The sequence below is a fragment of the Drosophila melanogaster genome, chromosome 2L, assembly GCF_000001215.4.
Source record: "Drosophila melanogaster chromosome 2L".
Taxonomy (NCBI): domain Eukaryota; kingdom Metazoa; phylum Arthropoda; class Insecta; order Diptera; family Drosophilidae; genus Drosophila; species Drosophila melanogaster.
In genome coordinates, this window is record NT_033779.5 from 8,541,440 (window position 1) to 8,568,335 (window position 26,896).

At 38.4% G+C, this 26,896-nt stretch overlaps 1 protein-coding gene and 2 non-coding genes across 9 annotated transcripts in view; 2 read left to right on the forward strand and 1 right to left on the reverse strand.

The window, feature by feature from the left end:
• Positions 1-112: 112 nt before the first annotated feature.
• On the reverse strand, positions 113-184 carry tRNA:Asp-GTC-1-4 (transfer RNA:Aspartic acid-GTC 1-4). The gene has a single exon. It is a non-coding gene; the product is annotated as a tRNA-Asp (tRNA).
• A 137-nt stretch (positions 185-321) lies between these two features.
• tRNA:Asp-GTC-1-5 (transfer RNA:Aspartic acid-GTC 1-5) lies at positions 322-393 on the forward strand. Its single transcript has one exon. It is a non-coding gene; the product is annotated as a tRNA-Asp (tRNA).
• Positions 394-707: 314 nt separating this feature from the next.
• Sema1a (Semaphorin 1a) overlaps positions 708-26,896 on the forward strand; it is a 129,895-nt gene continuing 103,706 nt past the window's right edge. For 4 of the 7 annotated variants that reach the window (NM_001201803.2, NM_001273338.1, NM_001273336.1 and 1 more), the window contains exons 1-3: positions 1,891-2,276; positions 3,105-3,794; positions 22,300-22,857. In NM_001201803.2, the coding sequence (NP_001188732.1) occupies positions 22,620-22,857 (238 nt within the window). In that variant the 5' untranslated portion in view covers positions 1,891-2,276; positions 3,105-3,794; positions 22,300-22,619. Of the gene's footprint in view, positions 774-1,773; positions 2,277-3,104; positions 3,795-22,299; positions 22,858-26,896 lie in introns of those variants that run through there. The other 3 variants (NM_001201802.2, NM_135399.5, NM_001273337.1) reach the window with 3 other exon arrangements.

Sequence of the window (26,896 nt, forward strand, 5' to 3'; positions counted from 1 at the left end):
AAAAAACAGCGATTAAAGATCCTACTTAATAAATCTTTATAAAAATCTAAACGATATCTATTTGTACCATTTTAAAAGAAATAAATGCGAGCTTGAAAAAAAATGCACTTATCTCCCCGACGGGGAATTGAACCCCGGTCTCCCGCGTGACAGGCGGGGATACTAACCACTATACTATCGAGGATGTTATACAAAGTGAGTCAAACTCGGGTTTTCCGTTTGCGGAGTGTGAATGCTTGTTTCAATTTCATCTGTTCCCCATTTGTACTCTGAAGACAGTGTGCAAGCTCGAGACGGTTGTTTGACAGTGGGTAGACAACATCCTCGATAGTATAGTGGTTAGTATCCCCGCCTGTCACGCGGGAGACCGGGGTTCAATTCCCCGTCGGGGAGAGATGTAAAAATTACTTTTTGTTGATTGTTTTAATTTATTAATTTAATTTTTTAATTTTTTAATTTCAAAATTTAAGTAATGCAATACATGTTTCAGACCAACAAATTAAAATAAAAAATTGCACCATATAGCTTAAAAAAACGTCAAACATGTATATTTAATTAGGTCATCCTGGAAGTGATATATAATGAAACACATTTCAACGGGTATATAAGTTTTGTTAAGGGGTAACTGTAAGCCGGACCCATTTAGCTTACCACCCAATATGGTAGCACTGGCTGTAGAAATTCCCAATGGCAACGCTAGTCGACCAGTTTTCATTCGTATTGGCGTGTGTGTTGTTTGTACAACAAAACATTCTAGTTGTTTTATTTGCAAGGTGCTCATATAAAAACATAAACAATATATTTCGTAGAGTGCCCTAATAATTTATTAAGTTGTGAATTAAACAAATATGAATAAGAAGCGTGTCCAAGTGAATTGGTTAAATTGTAAATTATAAATAAAGCAATACATATAAACGGCCGGCAAAACAGAGAGCGCGTTTTAAGAGAGAACCTAATAGGAAAAGAGTGTAGAGCTGCCAGGTTTCAATTAGGTACCAGGTACCAAACGTATTTATTATTCGAGAAGAACTATTTTTGGTGACTAAATATGGTTTCTGATTATAGAAGTGTTCTCCTAATATATAATTTTTAAAAATTTTTTTCTACACGTGCCCTCAGATTGTTGATATTCAAAATTCGTACACAAACGCCCTTGACAGGCGCAGTCTCACCCGCGCCCACTGAGAGCGGAACGACGGAAATTTCAAACATTATTTCTATTTTCTATTTGAATTGAAACTATGTATTTTCCATAATTTTCAAAATATTCTTGATTTTTTTTGAATAACTAAATTAATTATTTTAAGTATCGCGAGGGAGAATAAGAGTTTAAAGCGGCCGATTATATTGAGGGGGAGTTTCAGTCAACGAAAAGGAAATAGTGAGAGGAGAGGGCTTATTGAAGAGAGCCTCTCATTTTAAAATTTCTCTTTAAGCGTGTTCCTTCTAAAGGACACAAGAAACTAATATGTTTATGAAATAAGAAACTTAACCGTGTATGTGTTTTCCAATTTTGCGTGAACAAATAAAAGAGCTCAAGCATTTTATCGTTTGAGTAATTTTAGATAAAAATTTATTAATATTTTTTAATGTTTTCAATTTGCCATAGACAACATTTTTTCCAATAAAATTCGGTAATATAAATAACATGGTGTTATGGCCTGCAATTTTTATATAAATTTTTAGTAGCACGCTCTTAGTTTAATATTTAGGTCAATAAAATAATTATCCTTATTGTTTTTTTTTTTAATTTGCATATTGTTTGTTGACCAGCTGTTAAGAGAAGAGAGGAGAGAGAAAAAGAGAACCGAAAAAGTGACCGTTCGCGACTTCGCAGTCAGCGCTGGAAAACGCACTAACGCGCGGAAAATGCCCTAGCGCCAGAGAAAGTGCCATTTGAGACTGAACTCTCTTTCGTGCGAGTTCCCTTTTCATTCGAAAATTTAACGCCCGCGCTGCTGCAGCGCGTTGTTGCTCCGGTTGGAAAATATCTGAAAACAGCATTAATAAATAAACAAAAATATTGGATAAATCGCCGGTAGAAACGCTGCATAAAACGAAATTTGGTTTCTTGTAAAATATTATTTTTCAAGATATTTTCTTGTTAATTTCCGGATATTCGACAAGGATATAAATGTTTCTTTCGCGTTGATAAACAAATTCCAGCACCGCTACCTTTGTGTCGCGCAATTGTGAAAAGTGATTTGTCCATTGTGTACATTAATTAATAAATTGGTAATTGCTCAATTTAGAAACATGTGCAATCGAGAGCTAGTGTGAGTGTTTGTGTGCAACAATAATAAAGCCGAAAATTGCCCAATTGCAATTGGCAATCACAACAAAATTGGAATATTATGGCACATTAGAAAAAGAAAATAACGAAAACTGTGTTTCCACCCAAAGTTTAGGCCGCAGCAGAGCGAATCCACAAAAATATACAATTTCGGCAATTTTTCCACATATTTTTCATTGATTTTTCGCCATCCTGCGGGTGTGAGCAAGAGGGCGAGAGAGTTGAAAGGAGAGCCAGGCTTTTGTATTCTGTTTTGGGTACGTTTTGGGAATGAAACGGTCCTGGCTCTCGCTAACCCACCCTCCCTCTCTCTTTGGGATTATCCTTTTTATATTTTGTTTATTTCTCTATTTTCCTGGCCACGTTTTGTGCACCATTCGTTTCGCTGCATTTCATTCTCGCGGCGTTTCAAATTGACTCAGAGAGAGTGAGAGTAAGAGTGGGAGAGAGCAGCACTCTCTTATTCTTCTTCCTCAAACTCACGCACCCCCCGCATAATGTTTTTCGACTCTGCCTTGTGCCCCCCATTCGCATCTCTCCGCAGCGCGTTGCCAACCAAAAAAAGAAAACTAAAGTACTGTTGTCATAATAAGAAATTTATCAGGAAAAAAGTTGAATTACAAAGTGTTTCAATTGATATTTCTTGATCATTTCTTCATCAAATCGTGTTTCATATCGTAGCAAATATTAATTTTAATTCAAAAAGCCCTACATGCCAGATATTTGTGTTCAAGATAAGCTCTTCCTGCGGCCATAACTTTTGATTGGGAAACTGAAATCTAATCCAGTTTTCCTTCTCCCATTTCCACAGTATTTAAGCCAGAAACAAAGTGAATAAGGCAAATTTGAATAAAGAAAAAGAATAAACCAAGAAAATATGCTCAGAAATCGCATCCGTAGCCTACTTATCGCATGAAGAACCGGTACCGTTAAGGGATAATCGCCGTCGCGTTAATTCGACTCCTGCACCGCACCGCCCCGCCCCCCCGTTCGTCGTTTCGTCTATTCATATATCCGATATAACCGTTATCGCGCCCGTGCATCTGCGTCTGCATCTGTGTGCGTGAGTCCTTGTATCCTCTGTACATATGTACAATATTTGTCGTCGTCGTCGTCGTGCATCGTTGTTGTTGTTCTTGCTGTTATCCTATTATTCATCGTCGTCCGCTGGCATTAATCTGCGTATAAAGTAAATATAACAAATTTGTGTTCTTCGGTGTTGTCTCGTGTAAGTGTCTATAATTTGTTTAAGTACGACAAGCGATCGGTGCGAATCAAAAAATTCCAATTCACCAGTCTGTGTGTGCGAATCGATAATCGAGCTATCAGAACAACCACAACAACAACAACAGCCCAATCAATCGATCAATGTCAGCAAACAAACGATAAACAGGACTCGCTGGGACTAATCAATTGCGTAATCTTCAGAATATTTTGGATTCCAACGTCTACGGAGTTTCAACTTTTGAACAATTCATTTTGCTGGACAGTTTTTGGAAAGGTACGTTTAGAAATAAATATCTTATTAAATATAGTAAGAGCAATCCAAGTGTCGCATTTTTATAAACATAGTCATTTGGATTAAGATTAATCGCAGGAAATGGTGGAGTTAATTTTCTGGAAAATCAGAACGTATTTTATGCCAGATACATTGGGATGTTCGAAAATGCATTAACACTGGGTCTTGTTGCCTTCAGCTCCCAAAATTGTTGTTTTTTTTCAAGGGTTAAGTGGATGCACATCGGTCGTGCCGGGAAATATCTATATTTAGCGCACGTATTGTCCTTTGGCCACGTTCTAGGATAAGGAAGGACATACCTTGGTAGGGTCAGCAAAAGTCGTTCTCGATATTTGCGTACGCCACACACACGACTGCTTGAGTGCGAAGGGTGTGGGCATTGGACGAGACTCATTAGGACAAACCGAAAATGGTTGAAATGCACTTTTGCAGACAGATACGGAATATACCCTCGGACACACAGCAGGAGATATCGGAGCTCAGACAGAGATACAAAACGGAGCGATTTCCATTTGAAATGTAAACAAAGCACGCTGATACCCCGGCACAGTGGAGCAGATGATTGGACGGTCGGGAAAACAAAGGCGAACCAAACACTTAAGATACGGCTACAGTGGGAACCACAGAAAAGGGACACCGACAACAAGTGATTTGGAAATGTTGATAAAAATGTGGTAGCTATTAAGTAAAAACATAAAGATGCCAGTTTGAACAATTTCTTTGCCAAGTTCTTAGGTTGCATTTGAATAACTAAAACTTTATTTATTTTAATACCCAAAAGAGGGGTTTTTAAATTGGTTATCAGATCTTTTTATTTGTTTTGATAAATTTAAACTGGTACACTTCATATGAAGTATTTTTTATGTGCTCAATCCCTTAAGCGCCTACTCATTGACACGCAAGCTGAAAAAATTGAATATTCCACTCGGGAATCTGATTTAGTTCTGCTTCACCCGCATTTATGTCTGCATTACTTAACCGATTTCACAGCTGTAATCTGTTTCTTTTCCTATCTGTGATTGCCTCTTTTTTACTCTCGTTTTGTGATACATTTTCGATTCGAGAAATGGTCTTCGTCATCGCTTTTGATAGCTTTAATCTTTTAATCGCTTGCATATTTAGGAATTTAACAGAGAGCCATCTACGTTAATCCGCTGAGATTAGCCTAATGGGATGTTGTATTTCCCCTGAATCTTTCATTTTTGTAAATGGTCATTTCTTGAAATGTTATTCCAAGTTCTTATGGTAATTTGATTCCCCCTCTCATGGTAAACGACATAAATGTATCTGATAAGAATTGAAATACAATTGATGATCTTCTTCAAATTCTCTGAATTTCTCTTATTAAATTTTAATCAATTATCTTTTTTATTAATAAACTATATTTGCTTCCCATTGTGCAAAGACGGGTGAGCTTAGACTGTGGTTTAGATGACTGTGGACTTCTGGCTTTCAACCTCCTTTGCCACTCTGCGGCCCATTTCACATTCTCCTAGCCAAGTATCTAATCTATGTATCTAAGTATAACCAAAGAAGCCCGTATGTTTTGTATTATGTTACACAAATATTTAAGCTGCCTTAAGTAGATACAACGAAACGCGTTCAAGATACACATATGTGTAGAAAGAAAGAGCCAAGGAAAAGCGCAACAACAACAGTGCCGCGGATAGAAAAGTTACATTTCAGTTAAATGTGCGGGTGCTGAGCGCAGTGGGTGGTGGAAATCCTCCATCTACCCACCAAACAAGACTAGAAAAGCCAAAGTCGTGCAGTAAGTTATCACATCCGAAGAAATTGAATGAGCAGACTAGCATATAGATGGATTAACAGGCAAATTCAAACGGAGTTGGCCAGCAAAAGTGCTGGGAAAATAGCCAGAATATCGAGATACTTATTAATTTTGCTGGCGGAGATGAAAATAAATAAATTTATAAAAATTAAATACTCTAGTTTTGCAAACTGTAACATTACTATATGATTATCACAAATTAAGCTTTATATGTTTCTTATTAAAGTACTAGTGATTTTATTTTATAAAAATTAACATCACTGACTGAACTCGGTTTCTTTCCGACTGGCTAACTGGTTCGCATTTGTGTGTTTTGGTAGCACTTGGACTGTTTTTCTTCTTTTGCAATGTTTGCTATTTGTAGTTGTCTACCGATACAATTTTTCCTCGTTTTGTTATCCATTGATACGCATATCGTTTGCCATTTGCTATTTGCCATTCGCCATTTGGCCCCCAACTCCAAAGCGATTCAATTCAATTTCTACGATTTCATCTCGACCAGACTGCAAGTTGGCAATAGGAGCAAAAAGTGTAGCGTCGCAACCATGAGATGCTTTTTCTAGACATTCCAAAACAACAATGGTGCCCATGCTTATGCTAATAAATTTCAATAAAATCATGAATTATTTTACGGCCTAAATCTTGTTGGTACCCCAATGCATTTGTATCTGTACCTAGTGGTGTTTTTCCCATTTTGTTGCCACTGTAATCTGACTAATACGCAGTGCAGCTAGAGCTGCTTTTACCAGAAATTATAGCCAACAACACAGAGAGGAATAAATAAGGAAAAAAAAAAAAAACTGAATTCGTTTCGTTTTTCCAGATCCGCGCTGTGGGCGTTTTGTACTAATCAAGATACACGAGTCTAAAATGTTATTTTAACTCTTTTTCTCCCCCCCCCATGCCCTATTTTCCACTCGTATCTTCTATTTTTTCCAATTTGGCTAGAATCATGATTTACCTTCTATTGGCAAGGAAAAAGCTTAAAGTTTTTATTTAACTCTGCCATTGGATTGCTGTCATTATTTATCGACATGATTTAATTATGAAAAAACAAGAATGTTAGATTACATTACAAAGAAAATAATTTACTCACATTAATTACAAAACCAATCAATATCGGGACAATATCAATGCTTGTTATTTACCAAACGAAGGAAAATCGGTAAAGAATTTCGTCGTTTATTTGATTATAATCATTTTTCTTTGTCAGGCCTGCAAAAATGAAATGTGAGTAACAAAATAGTCGAAGAATTTTTGGGCAAATAAGAAAGCAAAGTAAACACTTCTAAATAAAGGACAGAGAAAAACAAATAACGCAGCCAAGGTAGGAAAATATTCCTTGGCGTGTTGACCAAATTAAGACCGCAAGTGGCTGGCTGGCTGACTGGCCAAAATGATTGATTTAATGACGGTATCATTGACACTCAATTCGAGCTCTGCTATCTCGGCCACACCTACCATGGATTTGGGAAAAATCGGCAGATGGCAGGGACAAATGGATTTCGCTTAATTAAATCGAAAAAAAAAGAAAACAAAAAATTTGATCTATTGATTTTTGCCGCAAAAAAAAAAAAAATCAACATAAAAGTCATGTTTATTGATAACAAATTGTATAATTTTTGTAAGTTTCACTTGATATAAATGTTATCTAAACGAACATGAATGGCAACTTATGTGTTCTTAAATTACAAACCACTTTTAATACTGTGCCCGCATACAAAATCGTTGGGCGCACAAATTGGATTTTGTTAAGGAGTACAATAAAATCGCAATTAAAATGACCACTTAATCTAAAATCACTTGCACAATAAAAACCATGAATATATAATTAATTTATTAATTAAAATATTATTAAAGCTTTTGCTTTAAAGAGCTTCTCCCTTGGCCCTAATCCCGCCCTTCTCCCCTTTCCTTTAAAACTTTTCAATGGCCATTCGCGTGTGTAAAGTTATTTGCAAAAAAAAAGTAAACAACAAAAGCGGCTATAGTTCTTTTTATGGCACACTTTTTAATGAACCTATTGAATTATATCAGTGCGCTACCGTTCAAAAATTGTTTAATAGCATTCTTTGTTTATGACTTTATGGCAAACATTTTTGCTGTTGAATATTACAAGAAAAAAAAGGGCCCAGTTTGATAGCAACTAATTTCATAATTGCTGCTTGCACCAAACACTATCTACTCTATTTTATTTTTAATAAAAAGCATTAGATATATGCACTTGTTTTCTAGTAAATCAGAAACAAATGGTGAAATTGCTGGTACAAAATTCTATCAAATATTTATGTCCATTGAATTGCTAATTAAGCTGAATAACTCTCACAATACTAAATTAAATTGACAAATTACCTCGGTGTGCAAAAAAAAGTTGAAAATTCACACTGAAAACCACATCAAGTCGAAAATTTGTTTACGGGCTTGGTTAATTTTATTTTCCTTAATTTTCCTGATGTGATTAAATATTTATTTACTTTTTACAAAGATTGCACGATAAACGGAAAATTCTGTGCTGTTATATTATTGTATCAATTGTTAACAAATTAATATTTATATTATTTTTATTTGCTTGAATCATGCTTTTTAACATGTCTAACAATTTTGATTAAGGTGCAAAAAGTGTTATTACTCTGATTACTATTTACTTTTGATTTCACAAACTACAGGCAGATATAAAAAAATATATATGCCAGAGTTTTTTTTTATTTTTATTTGAACGTTCATGGAATGTTTAACGTGAACAATTTAGTTATTATCATGAAAATAACAAACACGTATAAATTTTGCATGGGCAGAAAAACGGTAATGGTTAAAAAAAAAAAAATAGTTTCGAGTGAAAAGCAGTTAATAATTTGAATGGCTGATGTGGGTGGCGTTGGGTGAACCTGGGAAAACTTCGATAAAAAGGCTCAAAATAAATAAACGCAAGTGCACAAACACCAGCAGACATACAGAAATTCGCGATAAAACCATAAAAACCAGAGAACACAAATTTCCAGCAATTAAAAATTCAATGTTTGCCATTTTTTCCTGTACATACAACATGCATAGAGATACATGTATATATAGGTATAAATATATATGCCTATTTTTTGGGATTTCTTCTACATTTGCATACAATTTTCATGGCATTTGTTTTATATTCGGTTATTATTTTTAGTCCGCGATTTTCCCTCCGCTTTATTGATATTATAAATTATGGTTAGCGCGAATTATGAAAAATCCTTATACCCATTTTTGAAACATTTTTCGCTCGGTTTATGCGCAGTTGAATTTTATTTTTACGATGATACTAGCGGACATCCTGCAGTTTATGCTGTTTTTAATCTCAGCTCAAAACTCAAATATGAAAGTATTAATTTTGTTGTTAGGCGGTTGCATTTGACTGGAAGGGAATGCATTTTATAAGCATAGCCTTATTTAAACGTAAACCTTCTTTAACTATATATAACTATAAATGTATACAAGTTTTATAACCTAAACCGCAAAAAATAAATATGAAACCAGAATGTGGTACGTGAAATTAAAAATGTCTTTCAAGTCGAAAATAATGAAATGTTCAAATGAGCAGTACAAATATGATGTAGAGCTCTTAACGAACGGAAAACGAGAGGACGAAGGACTCATTCGCCATTTGGCACAAGCATCATTAACAACAAACCTTTTACCAAAAAAAAAAAAAGGGGTCTAACCCTCTAAAATAATATATTTTGGTAATGCATACGCGCATTTGCATTCGAAATGGAGAATCAACCCCCGAAAAAAGGAAAGTCTGGTTTTGGGTTCACTCCGGTTAAAGTGCACTCAACGCCGAAAGTTGCGACAGCTGCAAATTGAACTTTTTGCCATCGTTGCATGGAATTCTTATTCAACAAATTTGTTTTTTCTGTTTAGCCCGAGGCAACGCCACCGCATTTAACCCATGAGCGTCCGTGGCGCTTAGTAATTTGAGCGTAATTGGGTTAAGGCTGAAGAGAAAAGCGCCAAGATGGAAAATTGTGTGCATAATAGAATGTGGAGAAGGGGTGGCAAGGAAGTTCGGCTTCATTTGGTCTATTTCATCTCAATTAAAATTGAAATTCAAATTTAAATTGAAAATGTAAATTCCAGTCTCTGTGCCGAGCGGCTAGCTAGCTATCCTTTTGGCCATCTAGCTGGTCCAAGGCAAGGACCTGTGGTAGTTTTCGTCCTTCGCTCATCCAAAGGGAAGCGCAATTTGTTGAGCAAAAGTTATAAAATTAACACTTAAATGCTTCCAGATGTTGGTGCTTACACTCTCCTGGCTGAGTGTGTGTGGCCTGAATGGGCTGATGGATCTGGTTGTGACACATGTTGTGCCAATGTACGAACCATTAGGGTTACCAAATGTTGCCTAGGCGAAATCTAATAACAATAAATTGAGCTCGGCCAATTTGGCAGGCGAGCCAACACGTGTGTTAAGTTCTTAACAGTTTCCTTCTATTTAATCGAAGATTTGTAATTTGATATGCCAATCAAAGTTGTGTCCAATGTGTAGATATCACAACTGTATTTGATTGATTTAATAATTAACAGACTTGTTGAACTGTCGAAACCATAATAAATGTATTATAAATTTTAAAATATTTGTTTCTTATCAAGGCTAAAACTCAATTTGCAAAGAGGGATGAAAAGAAAAATAAAACCGCTTAGCTTAAAAACTTTTCGCTAGCTTCGTTAAAAATATCGATAACCCACGTAGTTCTTTATCGCTCGATATTGAAATGTCATAAAAGTCCTTTCTTCTCTTGTCGGAAAAAAGTATTAAATAACTTAACAAATTGTACACAAAGTCCCACAGCATTTTTTGGGCTAGCTACTTAAGGAAGAAAAAAAAAAGTATAAAACTGAAAGGTAGGGGTGGAAAATCAGAAAAGCAGAGAGAAGCCAAAGGAAAAGACGACAAGTCTCGGCGAATGGGAAACTTTTCTTTTAAAAAGTTACGTACACTGGATGACACTTCTGCTAAGGGGGAAATGCGGGGGCGGGAGCGGTGGGCAGTGGAAGTCTTGGCCAGATGTTGCCAGGAAAACATTAAAAGTGCAACGCCGGCGAAAACTTATTTACTTTTTCACATTTCGCAGCACTTGACTGCCCCGCCTGCTAGAAGTGGGGATGCGGCTTTTCAAGTTGGAGTCCAAAAAAACCCCCTTCCTGCCAATGCGTTTTCCGTTGTCTCATTTCGAAAGAACGCTACACCGAAAGAAATATGGCTAACTTTCAATAGTTTCAAATCGAAGTCGTGCACTATCAAATATTCTTTATTTCTCCCAGTGCAGCCTGGAAATGATTCTGATAGCGGGCGGTAGCGCTGCTTGACAAGTTTGAAATTTCAATTAAATTCATTTGAACTGCGGCCGGACTTCTTGGGGTCGGTCTCTGGTAATGAGCAGGCCAGACCAGCGTAATGGCATCTTAGTTGATGGAGCCAACTGATTGCAATGCGTGAGTGCCAGTCGTTGTCAAAGTTCTGTTGTTAAGTTTGCGGGTCGAAAGGTAAAGCAGGGCGCCGAAAACCCATTGGCCACAGTGGTGCGAAAGTGAATGAAATGTTAGAGAATAGATACAGTCACTATCTAGCAAGCTACATTAAGATATTACAGATTTTAATCCTCCTATTTTATATATTATCCAATTATAAACAGGTTATTTTAATTTTATCCGTTTTGATGACAATTTTCTGAAGCTCAAACCCACTGTTTCCGCAACTTCGACCAAACCATTCGAGGCTTATTGCAGTTGGACGGTGGAGATGAGGTCAACGGCGTTGACAATCCCGCTGGCGACACGAGGTTCCTAGCCAAAGGGGATGGATGGGAATGAATGGATGGGGACATCCATGTCCAAATGTTTTGGGGGTGGTGCCGCATACCACGATGGTGGGACCACCGCAATGGTCAAGTGCAGTTCGCTGTTGTTGCATTTCTCTGGCGAGGATCGCCAGTCCAGAGCGTGGGCCGAGCAAATTGTGCTGTTGTCGACCAAACGGAAAATGTCTTCATCTTCATCAATCAAAGCCCTGGCATCTGACACTCAAGTCACTCATGCAGTCACTCAGCTCAATTCAATTCCCAGAGACAATGCTGCCCCGCCCCTGCCCCTTTTTTCAAGCATTTCAGTGGGTTGTCGTCTTGTTGCTAAATTTCAATTACAAGTGCAACAACTAAGTGCATCAAGTCAACTTTGCTGCCACATAAATGAACTTTCCGCAGCAGCCATCATTCAAAGTGCTTCCATTCATTTTGTGTTTCGTTGACATCGAGAAAGTTAACGAAAAGTGCGATGGGAGTTAAAGATACAAAACATACGAGTATATATATGCTAGCACCTAGGAGTTAAGATAATGTTGCTACTAAATACTTATATTCTTAACAGGAGTTTAGGCAATCACCCATATGATTTTCTAAATAAAACTTAAGCTTTAATTGCGCCTATTTATTACGATGGGCAAACAAGTATAGTTTGCTATTATATTCGTTTGCATCTTGGCTGTTTCATTCATCTAATATAGCTTTATGCATACCCCATAGCTAGCCAACTCCCAAATTCGCTGGCATTTGCTTCTGTCAGCAGCTGATATTGTGCGGTTGGAGCCACACCCCCACTTTGAAATGCCTTCATCTCCCGCTGTTCGAGCTCAGCTTGGGGTCTGCAATATACTAAATATACAATAGAGTGTATGCATATTGGGTCGTGTGTGCGACCACCAGCCGCATTTCCGCTCAGATACCATATCCCCCTTATCTTCCACCCCCACCTCCCCTCGACAGTTGGGCTGTCATTTGGCTTGGGGTTCGGATTCTCGAGCGGCTGCTTAATTATTACAGCATAAATTATCGGGGTCTTGAGATGTGCTGCCAGAACAGCGGCGAGTATGATTCACTCACTTAATGTAACCCAAAGTCTCGATTTGCATACTAAGAGGCTTTTGTCGTTGGTCAAATCCCCACGAACAAAGCACCCCCCCCCCCCCACCCCATCCCCTCCTCAACTCACAGTGCCTCTTTAACCCATCGCAGTGCCTTAACCCGCGACTGGTGCAGATAACACTTCGCTTATACACGAACACATAATTCCTGGGGCTTTGTGTGTTGCCGGAATTTATTGAAATTGATTTCGTTCGGCTCTTTTCTTTATCGACACCGAGTCTCTGGGACATTATATTCGATCATTTGGGCAGGCGGCATTCGATTCCGGTTTTTTTATTCTCGCCTTTTTTTCCATGTGATTTATTGATTTCTTCCCAATGTTGTTGGCGTAACACTAATGGCTATAGGTTGAGTTGGGTTCGGGAGAAGGCATAGAAAGTACAGTGGTTAAAAAACATGTATTTTATACGTTTTTGTTACAATAACTATAGAAATTTGAATCAGAAGCTGATCTTCATGAATTTTACACAATAATTAGATTTGGATTTCGGCACATTACTGTCCCAAAATGTGCTATTCTTACAAATTTCCTTACCCTCAATGAAAACCGAAATTATGGTTTTCACTTAGCGAGAAGCCACTGTGTTTGCGATTGGCTTTGGTTAGGTGGGTTCGATTCACTTCACTTCGATTTCGAATGGGGTGTCGGCTTTCAGTTTGATGGTTTGATGAGTGAGTTAGACACATTCGCCTTGTCCTGGGGGTGTCCCTCCTGCGTTTTGTCAGTCAGTCAGGATGAGTTTGCCGTGGGAATTCGTAATTTCGTATGCAAGATGTGTGCGACAAGAGGCGAGGCTTTGTGATGGATTTTTCGCTCCTTTTTTTTCGCTTCTTTTTTCTGCGCTCACCCCATATCCTAAGTAAATATGATGGGTAATTTCTTTTTAAAGGTTCTGCGTGGGCCATTAGGGGAATTGCAATATCACCGATGTTTAGGCCGCCAGTCCCAAAATGAAATTAAATTGAAAATGCTCTGTATTCATTCCTCCTTACTTATTCGTATTCCCACGAGTTGAGCTTTATTTAATTTGGCCCTATACTTTTGTTCTCTCGTTACAGGTAATAATTTTGAGCTCACCAGAAAGTGGCTTTTCATAAAAAAAAAGGATTCGGGCAAACTTGTTTTACGGTATTGTTATAACTGATTGCTTACCGAAATTGGAACGATCAAAATAAACTTTAATTGGTATTTATTCTATGGCTATGTAAATCATTTTCAGTGGCCCTTGGAAGCGAATAAAATTCAGAATCTGTTAGAGCGAATCAAGAAACAATTATTACTTTCTACAATAACAAATTCAATGGAAATTCCTTGTGTGTTCTTATCTTAGCCGGCTGGCTTATGCCTCGCAAACTTTACTTTTCAATTATTTAGTGAATGACACATGATTTTGTGAGATTCAAACTTGCGTTGCCTGCCTGTCTGCCAAAAGTCAGTATCTTTGATTGGGCCAAAAAAAAAGAAGAAAAAAAAATGAAGAAAAAGTGGAAACAAGGACGAGAACTTGTGAGCTATTGGAGAAGATGCAAGGAAAAACTCAAGCATTCAAGAAATGACAACAGAAATGTTGCACCCCGCCCCGGCGACGAATGCTGCCGCCCTCATTTCGCAGTCAGATTTTTGCAAAAACAACAGCAAACAGAATTCCCATGGCACGCGCTGGCGACACTTTCGAGGGGCAAACATTTTTGCAGGGTGGGCGTGGCGTGTGTGGGTGGTTGGTGAAGAAGCCAAGGGCGCACGCTTCTTGCATGTTGTGAATTTTCCTTTTTTGTTTGCTACAAAATGCGGAGGCGAAGTTGGGAAAGCGAGGACACCGACATGCCCACAAGAAGGGTGGTAAGAGCGTGTACCGTTATACAAACATTACATAAAAATATTAAATTTATGATGCAATAAAAAAAACGGTGTTAACAGCAGGGAATAGAGAGGGGAGTGAGGGGAATCAGGGATAGCGTGGGCGAGGCATACGTGTGTGCGTGCCTGAAGCGCCTTGAAAATCGAGCAAATCCAGTGGGGAAATAGAAAAGGAATTAATAACCAAAAATAAGAAAAGGAACTACTCCTTGTGGTATAATCTTGATATAGAAAAAGATGATGTATTTTCAAATTATTTACAAACTAAAGATGTATGTAATTGGTATGAAAAACTTTTTTTTTTTTTTGACCCACGAACACCATTTTCTTTTCCTAATGAGATCATCCTCGCGATTTATACACAACACTCAAACATGAATTCAAGCGAAGTGGCCAACTGAACCGGGCCAACCGGTTTTCTGTATAAAGCGGTTATGACAGCGACCGACCAAACCGAGAACCAACCCCCCTGGAAATGATCCTTAGAGCGTAAAATGAAAAAGGAAAACTTCTATCGATGTCAACTGTGTGCAAAGCCCTCGAGTCAAACGAGATTAAAGGGATGCGCAACATGACCGAGGAAGGGCTGTGGGGTGGCAATCGGGGAGGCAATCGGCGATGTCACGTACCTCAAACCTTTTCGGTTTTATTTATTTTGCACTCATCTTCTATTTTGCCGTCTGTCGGCTTACTTTGACTTTTGACAGCCCGCCGTCCCAATGCAAAAGTTGTGGAAATTCATGCTGATGCTTGTTCGCTCTGAGTTTTGGGCCAGCGAGAAGGATCAGACAGGACGGACGGGAATATCGCTCAAAATGTGGGCACGTGCCTTCAGCCAAAGCGAGGTCCTTTCGATTGGGCTGCAAAAGAGTTATCGTTGTTTTCATATCGCTGCTTATCGAGGAGGTCAGCAGGATCTGAAAAAGATAATAACTTTAATGGGCTGGGAAGCCAATGCTGTTCGCTATCTAAGAAGAAACAGAAAAGCTCTTCAATGTTTTCTCTCGTATTTAAACTTGAAGTATGCTGGCGCGAATGTTTTTCAAATCACCTTGAAACTAAATCCTCTCCTTAACAATGGCACCCCTTTAACTCGTCGCATTTGGGAAAATGGGGACCCCACTTTCAGCATTGCATTCACTATCCATCAATTTGCATTTTCCTCATCGCTGGGGTGGTTTCGTTCTTTCACGGATTGCCAATTTGCATTCCATATAATGAAGGGAACAACAACTATTATGCAATCTCATGTTGGTCGGTGGATGGAGATGTGTGGTTTTTGGGGTTGAAAGTTAGTAAATAATCGCAAACACGCGACGACTGGCAGCGCCAACAATAATAATTCTCATTCGAAATCTCGTAAATCAATGTTTTTTTTTTGTTTCTCTCTACATTCTAATTATGTGATTAAGTGATTTATGAGTTTTTGTGCGAGTTGCAAAGTGGGCGGTGGCGCCACCTCATATACTCGTCCTTGTTTACGGATTCCATTGACCCTGCTCAACATTTTTGCTCCTGCTCGTTTTTATTATATGTTTGTTTGTTGCTGTTTGAACTCTTGAAGAGCGAATATAAAAATTTATGCTTGCACTAAACCGAAAAATGAAGAGGCACAAAACGTGTCCGTGACATTTATGATGTGCCACATTGTGTACCTAACTCAACCTCTTCTAGTTACCTCTCATATATATATATATTTTTTTTTTACTGATTCTTTGGCCTCATCAAAGAGTATAACATAAATTGTTTACTTTTTGAAGGCACTGGTGTGGCTTAATTTTTGTTTGTTCGGTTGTCTTGTCGCAATTTTCTCCAGTCAGCATTTTTTTTACTTCTTCTCTTTGCTCTTTAAATTATGAATTTTATTGCCCTTAATTGATGACCTCCCATTGATAACCACAAAGTGTTTCCTCAATGTGCTACTTCTCCTTCAAATTGATTGAGCAGATCGTAAATACATTTAGTACGCTTCCTGAATTTTCAAGTACCGCCAGCTTCATTTTCACCCGTGTTTTTTTTTTTCAATGCTCCTCCATACAGGTTAAGTACTTCACTAATTTGTGACAAACATCGAAACGATGTAAGTTCAAATCGTGGCTCCATTCCCCCAAAAAATCGAGTTTGTTTCAGGGAATTTCATTAATATTTTATGACTCGCTCTTTTAGTGTTCTTGTTTGTCTCGTGGTTTTATTTGATAAGGTCAAAAAGACCTAACCATACAAATGGGGATGATTGATTGTGCTTTTCTGGTTTTGTTAATGGTTAACTTTTTATCGCTTTGTAAATGTCAACTTTGTTCAATGGGAGGGTTTCGAAATCATTTTTTAGTCACGTTTTGTTTGAGAAGATTCGAAATTTAACTGTATTTTGTGGAATTGAAATCATTTGCATTATAGTTAAAAAAAAAAACAACAACATATATTGCTGTGATTGTCTTGAGTTTTATAAATCTGTTTAATTCCCGTATATCAATATCAACGACTTTTGCAGGATTACCAGGGTCAGCTTCATTATTTATGAGGGAGTTTAAGCCGAATGCAAACACGCGACCAAAAAGGCCAAGTCAAATGGTCCATCATGGCATTGGGCATACGCAAAATTTCAGGGGATTATCAAATGCAAAAGAGCTGATGAGAAGTGCGCTGCCCCTTCTTGGTGGCCATAAATCATGGAATCAAAGTGCCACATTTTTGACTGAGTTTCTGGGCCGGGGTTATGCGTTAAGCCCTTTGGCCGAGGTCTAACACGTACTAAATGCTTGTCAACAGAAATCCGGAGATGGGGGAATCCGGACGGACGGGCAACGTGACAGTGCGCAGACGTGACGTGGAAAGTATTTATGGGAAAATATTTGTTCAAAAATTTCTTACTGATTGTATTGGATAGAAACTGGCAGCGAACGGAAAGGGAAATGGAAATGAGAATTGATTTTCCAGCGCTAAATAAATATGAGACATTTTCCAATGTCAATGTTATGATAGATATGATGCAGAGAATACAGGCGAAACTTAAGTGCTTTGAATAATTTCAACTGGGAATTTCACTACAGACCTGGTACCATGAACATTTTCAAAACTCGTTTGCTTTTGTCAAGGTATTTTTGCAATTTATTCAATCAACTGTACGAATTTATACAACTAAACTTCACTTGTCCACTCAAATTGAAGGACTTTTGCTTAACCATACTTTCTCTTTGCATCGCATTCGTTCCATCATCAAATTACAAATTGGTTTCCATGCAGTTTTGCATAAAATTCCAAGGACTCCGGCGGCGTGAAAGTTTCGCCCTCTGGAAAATTGCTAGCTGAGAGCATCAATTTGCATGTTTGCAAAGTGTTAGCTGCAAAAACGAAATTAATAATGAATCGACTAGAGGAATCAGCATCAAACTTATCCATAACAAGCGAGAAAACAAACAAGCAAGTACATCGGAGTGCAAAATGCATACTACAAGAAAATTCGGCAGCATAAAGTGTTGCCAAAAATGGGGAAAATGGAGGAAAGGACGCTCCAAGTTGCGAAAACTTGAGCAACCACAAAAGAATGAAATTCAAGTTGCTGGGGCAACATTAACTGAGCGCCAACAATGAGAGCTGGCAACAAGAAAAGTACAACAATAAATAGCATTATGCTAATCCAGGCCAAACAGAATGCGGCAAAAGTAAGGAAAGCTTTTTGGGCTAGTCTCTCTTTGCCATCCCCATCCCAGCGCCCAAGGAAGCATTAGCTCCTGTCGGAACTCGGGCAGCAGCTGGCAGAAAGACTGGAGACCGGGGCTCTCGGTGTCCGGAATCCGAATAATAATTACGAGGGAAAACAGCGTCAGCACCAGTCTCAACTAGCTAACTAGTATTTACTAAAAAATAAGTCACAGCAACCACACAGCGCCCAGGCGCCCAAGTTTCCACTGCCTCACAAGTAAAGACGCAAAAAAAAAAAAAAAATGCCGAGAACGTGTCATGGCATAAGGAATAAGAGTTAAATCCCCTCGAAGCACTGAGCTCCAGCTTTTTTCGCAGTACAATAAACTGCCAGCTTCAAATGAGCTTTGAATTCTGCAGAGCAGATAAATTAGCAGATAAGATTGGTATCTTGATAAGATAATGCTAATTAGACACGACTTGCAGGAGAAAACTTACCAATGAGTTAAATGAGCTTGCTTGTAATTAGCCAAATACCAAAGAACTATTACATGCATTTGTGTTAAATTCGATAAAAATGATTTAGAATATCCATACACACCAAATCATCATCAAATAGCTCAAGCGTTAATTGATTTTAAAATCGATTCGTTTTACTTATTATTATTTATAGAATACATGACCATTTATAAGACCCCAGCGTTTCCTATATATAATTTAAAAATGCATTTTAAATTTTCAAACCCATAAATTCCAATAATTTAGATTCAGTTCGCATTTGTCACAGTTATGCTTCAGGCATAACGAAGACAAGTGTGTACACCCCACATGCGAGCAACATGTTAAATTGTCATAAGCCTTAAAAATTCCATTATGATTATTTACTCTAGTGCCGAAACACACCCCTCCGAAGATGAACATAAAACACGAAACACAAACAAAGACACATGGACCGAGATAAGGATACAAAGTTTTCTAAGCGAATAAATCTGTTTGTCTTGGTGCCAGGACACAAACACGCACGCACACCAGCACAAACAACCGCTACACACACACACACACACACACACTTAAAGTCACCGTTCAGTACCAAAATTCTTCGCCAGGACTTTTACGCGCGAGTGTTCGAAAAAAAACAAAAACAAATTGTAAAATATTTTCAAACAGACACAGACATAAGCAAGGCTAATAAATGAGAACTTTTGAGCGACAACAAGGCCAAATCTCATTTTTACAAGGATATGAAGGAGCTAAGGGGCTCAGGCGCCATTGCAGGCCAAAAACGAGGAAAACACAGCAAATCGCTGCAGGATATGCAGACAAGACAAACAAGTCACGAACCGAAACCAAAGGGAAAAAAGCGATAAAGCCCAACTACAAAATGAAGAAAAACTCGTCGGGCCGCACAAGATTTGCAACATAAATATTTTCCATGGCAGACAAACGATAAAAAAGAAAAACACATTCGCACACACATACACAAATGGAAAACAAAACGCGAATTGCGGCATTTATATATTAAGAGCTGATTTTTTCTCTCAACTCTTGTGATTGCAATGGCGGCGCGGCCATTTTGCAAAAGGCTGCAACAAAATGGCGGCCGCAAAAAACAAATTGCATCGCCTGATGAGTGTTAAGTGAGTGGGTGGTGTGCGTTGAGTGGGTGTTTGATGGGTAATGGGTAAGTGTGTTGGCAACTGAAATCGCAAACTGATGCTGGCTAAGGAATTGCAGGATTTTAAGGAAAATGTTAAAAATATTTAACCCTTTAGGAGATATTCTTCCCTTCAATAAATATGTCTAAAAATATTGATAATGATAATAATAATGTCATAACCAAATTTATATATTATTTTTTATATTTATAAAATAATATTTAAATTTAAATAGTCAGTTGCAGCCAGTGTATTTTGTGCCCCCACTGCACAGAAGCCAATTTCGTTTGGATTTATTATTGTTTTTATTTTTTGAGCAGACATTATTTTTGAGTAATATGCGCAATGCATCAGGCTCAGACGCAGGATCTGGACTATTCAGTTTTTCTTACTACCAGCCATTTGCTATATTTGTTGTTTAAACACACACACATACCATCCGCACTCTCTCACACACACACACACTTGACATATTCGTACTGTCTGCAGGGATTCGAGGCATTTAATTTTTGGTAGCCATTTACAGACCAAAGGGACCCCTAAGTCCTTGCACAACAGAAAATTCAGTTTTTCAACGGGTACAGTGCAAAATGCAGTTAAAAGGCCGCCAAAAGCCCAGCCCACACAAAACCGGTGGGCGTGGCACTGCCTCATTTTTCGTTAGCCAGTTCTTGTGTCTGCATGAAAAATAATTTTAAATGCCTGGCAAAACGTCTCTCTTTTGATGGTTTTACCCAAAAATGTTTTATGTTTGCACTTTGTAAGCGGGTTACGAGTTGAAATAGTAGATGGCTTCCGAATGCTTAACTCTAAATTATTCCTAAACATTAAGACTTGTGTGGTGGAAATGCAGCAATTGCAGCTAAATGGAAAACACAATTAGGTTTTCACTTATGAAAATGGTTGGGGCAAGTGCGCCATTATATTTTGTGCGAACAGAAATAGAAATCATATTCTATCATATGTGTTCAATGGGGAGTTGTATCTTAAACTTTTCTGTATTCTATTTCGTTGTAAATCTTCCTTTTTTTAATTTCCTTTTCCCTTACAATGTATGTTATGTTATGTGCTTTTCAAATAGCCATCGATTGCTCTCGATAGTTTATGGCTTACTGTTCAGTGACAGCGTTTTTTAGTTAAATTTTGCGTGAACACTTGCAGGTACTTGGCAAACACATGGCCACTTATACTGCCCTCAAACATATACACATCTATTCTACACTGGCAAGTGTCTGTCTGTCTGCTTTTTATCCAAACTAACAATCGGTGGAGTGTTCAGCACAGGAGCTGCAAAGTGGATACTCCACTCGTATGTATGTGTATAACCCGCTGCCCTTTCACCTCACGCTCGTTTCGGGTCATTCTGGTAATGGGTAACATTTGGCACTGCAGGGTATATGATATTTTAGTTAGCAAATAACTTAAAAGTTGTCTAAAATTATGCAATAATATATTTCGATTACGGAAGTGCTGTCGCTTATAAGGTTTTTTGTCTTTTTTCAGATATACTTTAGATTAAAAGTCGTCGCTGGCGTTTCTTGAACGTCAGTATTTGTTAATAAAAATGTCAAACTGTAGCAGCAACTGCAGTAGAAACTTTATTGCCCATATAAACTTAGTCTTTAAACAGGTTTTAAGTTTAATTAGCGGGTATCTTGTAGTCTTTTTGGTGCATTCTCGTTCAGTTTTGGTTGGCACCTCGGCGCTCCGTTGACGTCATAATTAGAACGAAGCCAACGCAGATGCACATGACTTGGAAAAACAAATTGCGCTGCACTCTGGCCAACCAGCTATCCATGCACCCAGCCACACCCACCTCAAAGTTCACCTGTGGCAGATTTATGACACCGAGTAACCCCATTCCGCCTCCGTTTGCCGCACCTTGTCAACCCCTTCGTGTGCTAGATTTGTACATTTTCGTGCCACATTTTAATTTCTCTGCATTTCTCTACTTGGAGCTGGGCGGTTTCGATGGTTGGGTGGGGATGTCTGGGGGATGTGCTGAAAAACTCATTAACTGTGCACGCTACTTGGCACCTTTTCTCTTCTCGCCCACTCTTTGCTTGCTTTCTTCGTCCGCCTTGTTGCCCATTTATTCCTTGCTGCCTTTCAAATTCTTTTTGCCCCGCCTTCTTGCTTTCTTCATTTGTTTTATTTTATTTTTTGTTTTCCGCTTCTTACAGTTTTCCATTTGTGGGCTAAGGTCGCTAAAATTATCTGCATGGGTGGGGGCGAAAAAAATACAATTTCTGCGACTCCCCAAAAGAGGGCGTGGTCACGTGCGTGTGTGTGTGTGTGTGTGGTATTTGTTTGTGCCAGTGTGCACACACACGATTGCACAATAAGCCCATTTAAGCGCAGAGGGTAAACGAGACCTACATTAAATCGAGCACAAAATGTATGCATGCGAAATTGAAAAAAATTCTAAAACAAGGGGGTGGAAGACAATATATATTGGGTTCAATTATTCAAAAAAGTGTCTTCGTGAACAGTGGCATATGGTTACGCAACAAACTTTAATATTACGCATACGACCAGTGTGCCAAGTATTCAGTATTCCTAAACTAATAACTTAAAACTTTCTCTCTCGTTACAGAAATGACTGAACTTTCATCCCGCAAACCATTCGTTCGCCCATAAAACCCAGAAACAATTTAAGCCCTGTTATAAAAAAAGTTGTTGAACAAAAAATTAATCAATATATTTTGAAATAATTTAAAATCAATTTAAAGTAAAAGGTAAATGCAGCTGCAATAACTCTAAAACACGCACAACCAAGCCAAACAAACATCAAATCAAATCCATTTAGCTGCAATAAAGTTAGAGGCAAAGGCACACACAGAAAATCAACAATAATAAATGTTGCAAATTTAATCAAACCAACTGAAATTTAACTAAATTTTATGCAAAATAGAAATGTTAAATTCACACAACACAAACCACAATAACAACAGCGCCAGCAACAGCAACTACAACAAAGGCCACAAAATGCATTTGAAAAGTGCAACGGCAAAAGCAACAATAATGAAACATAAGTTAAGCAAATTTTACGGATACGGTTGGATGCAAGTCTTCCTACTACTTACAGTCCTCGTGATTGGTAATCAAAGTGCCTGGCAGGAGAATATACGACCAAAACTCTACGTTGAATTAGGTGAGTCTTGTTGCAAAGAATTCATAAAAGTATTCATGTTGTTTATTTTACGCATAAGATACTTGAATGGTATAATTTACACATCAATTTGAAGAATGTCCACAATAGGGTTTCAATTTTGTGAGCTAAGATCTCGTTCAATTTAGTCATAATTGTTGTCAAAATATTTGTTTTTATTTTATTTTATATGTTCATAAAATACATACACTTTTACACATTTATTAGAACTTTTTCTCTCCCATAATCAAATTTATTCGTCAAATTTCAATGTCAGTCAAAGAAAATCTCAAGAGAATTTGCAAATGTCACTGTGCCGAGTCGCAATCATTGTAACCAAATTAAGACAAAAAGCAAATGCCAATTTAAATTATGACCAATAAAAGATGCAAAATCGGAATGTAAGGCAATGAGAGAGAGCAACGAATCCGAAGTCAGCTGCCAAAAACTTTAATGACAACATTTTTATGAGCTACAAAATGTAATTTGACTGCCAGACTTTCATGCGATGGCAATGGCAATGTGGCAGTGGCAGAAAGCCGGAAGATAGTTGCAGATATTCCGTTAAAGTTTGACATCGAAAAAACTCGTCCAACGCCCAACTTCTAACTCCCAACTCATCAGGAAACCTTTTTGCCATCCTTCGAAAGTATCCACTTTTGGCAGGTGAAGAAGTTTGCTCAAGAAATGAAGCAATAACTTGGACATAGCGTGTGTGCGAGCAGGAGACATAGAGCTACTAATGCACACACTTTTTGAGATATATCCCAGACATCCACACGTTTTGCTATCTTAACTATAAATAACAAAAATTCCTGGAAGACATTATTTGCATAAAAGTGGCGAAGCTCTCAGTGCTGAAATGAGTGGGGATAGGAATAGTTGGGTGGTGCTGGGCTCTGATGGCTTGGATGTCTTGGATGGCTGGGATGGATGGGATGGCTGGGGGATGGCTGGGTTGGGTTGGTTAGCTGTTGCCAGCAGCTATTTCTAGTGTCCTGTGTATGTCCTCAATGTGCGACATCATCATCGTGCTCATCATCGTTGCCGTCATGATCGTCGTCAGGAGTTACGTTGCATATGCAAATTTGGTTCCTTACCCAGTTTTTTTTTTTTTTTGTTTTTTTTTTTGTTTTTTTCGTTTTTGGCCCAAAAGTTGGGCGACTTCTTCATCGTGCTCACGTAGGTTGGCGACAGATATATGGTATATAGCATGTATATTTATACGGCGTACAATGTACATAGTTCTGGTTACATATGTATTTCTGCACCGCTTTTTGTTTGTGCAAGATGAAGCAGAAAAGTTGCCGGCAGCAGATGATGGAGAAAAAGTCGAGGCGATGCTGGAGTTTTGGCGCAGAAGAACTAAATTCTAAAAATATCTTGTGCACGCTTCAGAAATTACGTTATTAAATGTACATTTGGCACACTCTAAAATGGGAACAGGAGATGGCAAAAACCAGACTGCCAAAGAAAATGTTGCATTCTTGAAGACAATTTCAGCAGCAAAGATATGGAGTCGAATCGTTCTAGTAGGTGTTTGGAAAAGATTCCTAGTATACCAGGAAGTAGTTCAACCGAATGGGTTTTAGAACTGCTCTCTTACCTATAAATTTGAATTGGGAATCCTTTTTGAGGAAATTCGTAAACATTAAGTTGACTAGCTTAAGCTACATCTCCAAGAATCAGGAAATGAGTTTTGGCTGCAGAAATTGAACTTGGAAAAGTCAAGGTTTGTTAATACGATTTTAAGGAAAATAATAGATAAAGTTATTTACTATATGCATTTATTGGTATATTTTTTTGTCAAATAGTTTAAAGCTTGAGTAAAATTTTCTTACGGCTGCCATGCAATTTGCAATTTCTGCATGCTCAATATCTCATTAGGAAAGTCTTCTTTCTGCGCCAACTGCTGTTGCCAACTGGAATGAACATTTTTTGTTATTAGTTTAGCTGTAAAATCAACTCAAGGATAATCTGTGAAGCGAACCTGTTCGGTCCCTATCGACCATCCCACTCGCGCAGTGCTAAACCAATTACTTAGCTCCGGTCCCCTTCATTTCGCACTGTCAGGGGACATTGCACGTGTTAAAGTTCATTTAAAATCCATCAGGGAGCAGGGTAGAGTGGGCACGGTAAAGCGTTATATCCACGGGGTGGCTGGGTGACAATTTCTTCTTCTGCTTCTTCTTCTTCTTCTTCACGCTGTTTGGGGCACTCGTGCATAACAGGAAAATAGGGTTAATGGGGAAATTATGAATGCGCCCAAGGAGGCGCAGACCAAATGAGCAAGGCTGTTGGGTGAATGTGTGAGTGGGGTAATGCATTCATATGCCATTGTTGGTCAAGAGAGCAAAAAAAAGGGGATACACTACTGTCGAGAGTACGGACTATCGAGTACCGTGTCCCAGACATTTTTTTATAACAGTTATAACATATTAATAATTATTCATCTGCGTATCCATGAAATACTACATATCTGTAATAAATATTTTAAATACAAATTTAGTCCGTTTTTATATATTCACCTTCTGAATATACCCGTGTTTACTGGGCAGAATAAAAAGCGAACGCCCAACGCTTGCCCTGTTTCATTCCCCACCGCTTGAACCATAAAATATTACAACCCTGCGTGGCCAGAGTTGCATTTGACAGCCGCAAGTGGTTGTCATTAGGAGCTGCGACAAAACGGTCATTTAAATGCACTCTGCTTCTTGCTGTCGCTGTCGCTTCTTCCACAACTTGTACGCCAAAGTGGGCGCAACATTTGCGGTAAAATTACGTATATCAAGTGGGCGGCAAGGGGAGCTAATGCTGATCGTTTTGGGGGCACTATCGCGCTGCATTCTTCCCAGAGCCAATGGCAACCCCTCTTTCTTTCTTTTCTAAATTTTGTGGACATTTTGCAAAATGTTTCTTTCGCTTATATTTTGGATACGTGCGCAGATTTCCTGATTACCACAAAGCCAATTTCAGGAAAAGGGGATAAAACGAACAAAATAAATCGCATGCAAATGAACCGTCTTGGTAAATAGGTAACGATTTTTTATGCTTAAAATAAATTAGATATTTGAACTAAAACTTATATTTTTGGATGTCAAAGTTGTATAATAATTTGCGAGAAGGTATCATAATTGAATTAATATTTCTCCATCTGGCCGTGGCTGTTAAATTGATATTTTCCGCTCAATTGAACCTGTAGAAGTTTAAGACATCCAGATGCTGACCAAAGTTGCCATCATTGACTTTAAATGACACGAACTTCCGTTGGCAGCCAATTAGGCGAACGAAAACTGCATTACTCAGGTTCTGCACTGAGAGAAAAGAAGGGACCCACAGTTTCAATAAACCATAAATTTGGCAACCAATAAAAAAATACATTTGATGAAATTGAAGTAAATAACTAATTTCGTTAAATATTTACCAAACTGAAAAAGACTTAAGCTCGCTACTTCCATAAGTTGACTCTAATGAAGTATCATAAATAGTTTTCTACACGATTAGGAGTGATAATGTAATCATTTCCGTGTAAAGGCAGTCGTCTTCACCGAACCCCAACTTCCTGTTTGAAGTCTCCGTTTTGCTGGGGGTGTCTGCGGCCTTCGCTCGAAGTCGCCCAAAAATAGTTCTGTCGCCGACGTCTTCGACTTGGCTGTTCTTCTGGCCGTCATTAAAACTGTCTGCAACGTGTCAGAACAGCAAACATAACTGTTAATTGCCATTTGTGCGCGAAGTCGGAATTCCGTGCCGAAAACCCCCTCTTCATTTTCCGGTTTCACTTGGTTCCGCCGGCACTTCGGTCTCATTTTCATATTTCGCCGCATGCGCCTCATTACAATTTAATTCACAATGTAATTGCAAGCGTTGAGTGGGATGCGGAATGGTAATGAAATGGGCGGTATGTATGGCTGTACGTGGATAGAAAATGTAGATTTTTGGGGGCAACTAAGCTAGGGAAGGGGGATTGCAACCACCGACTTGGCGAAAAGTTTTCTTGCAGTTTTGCGCCACTTGACACGCGCCTCGCATAATTTCCACACGT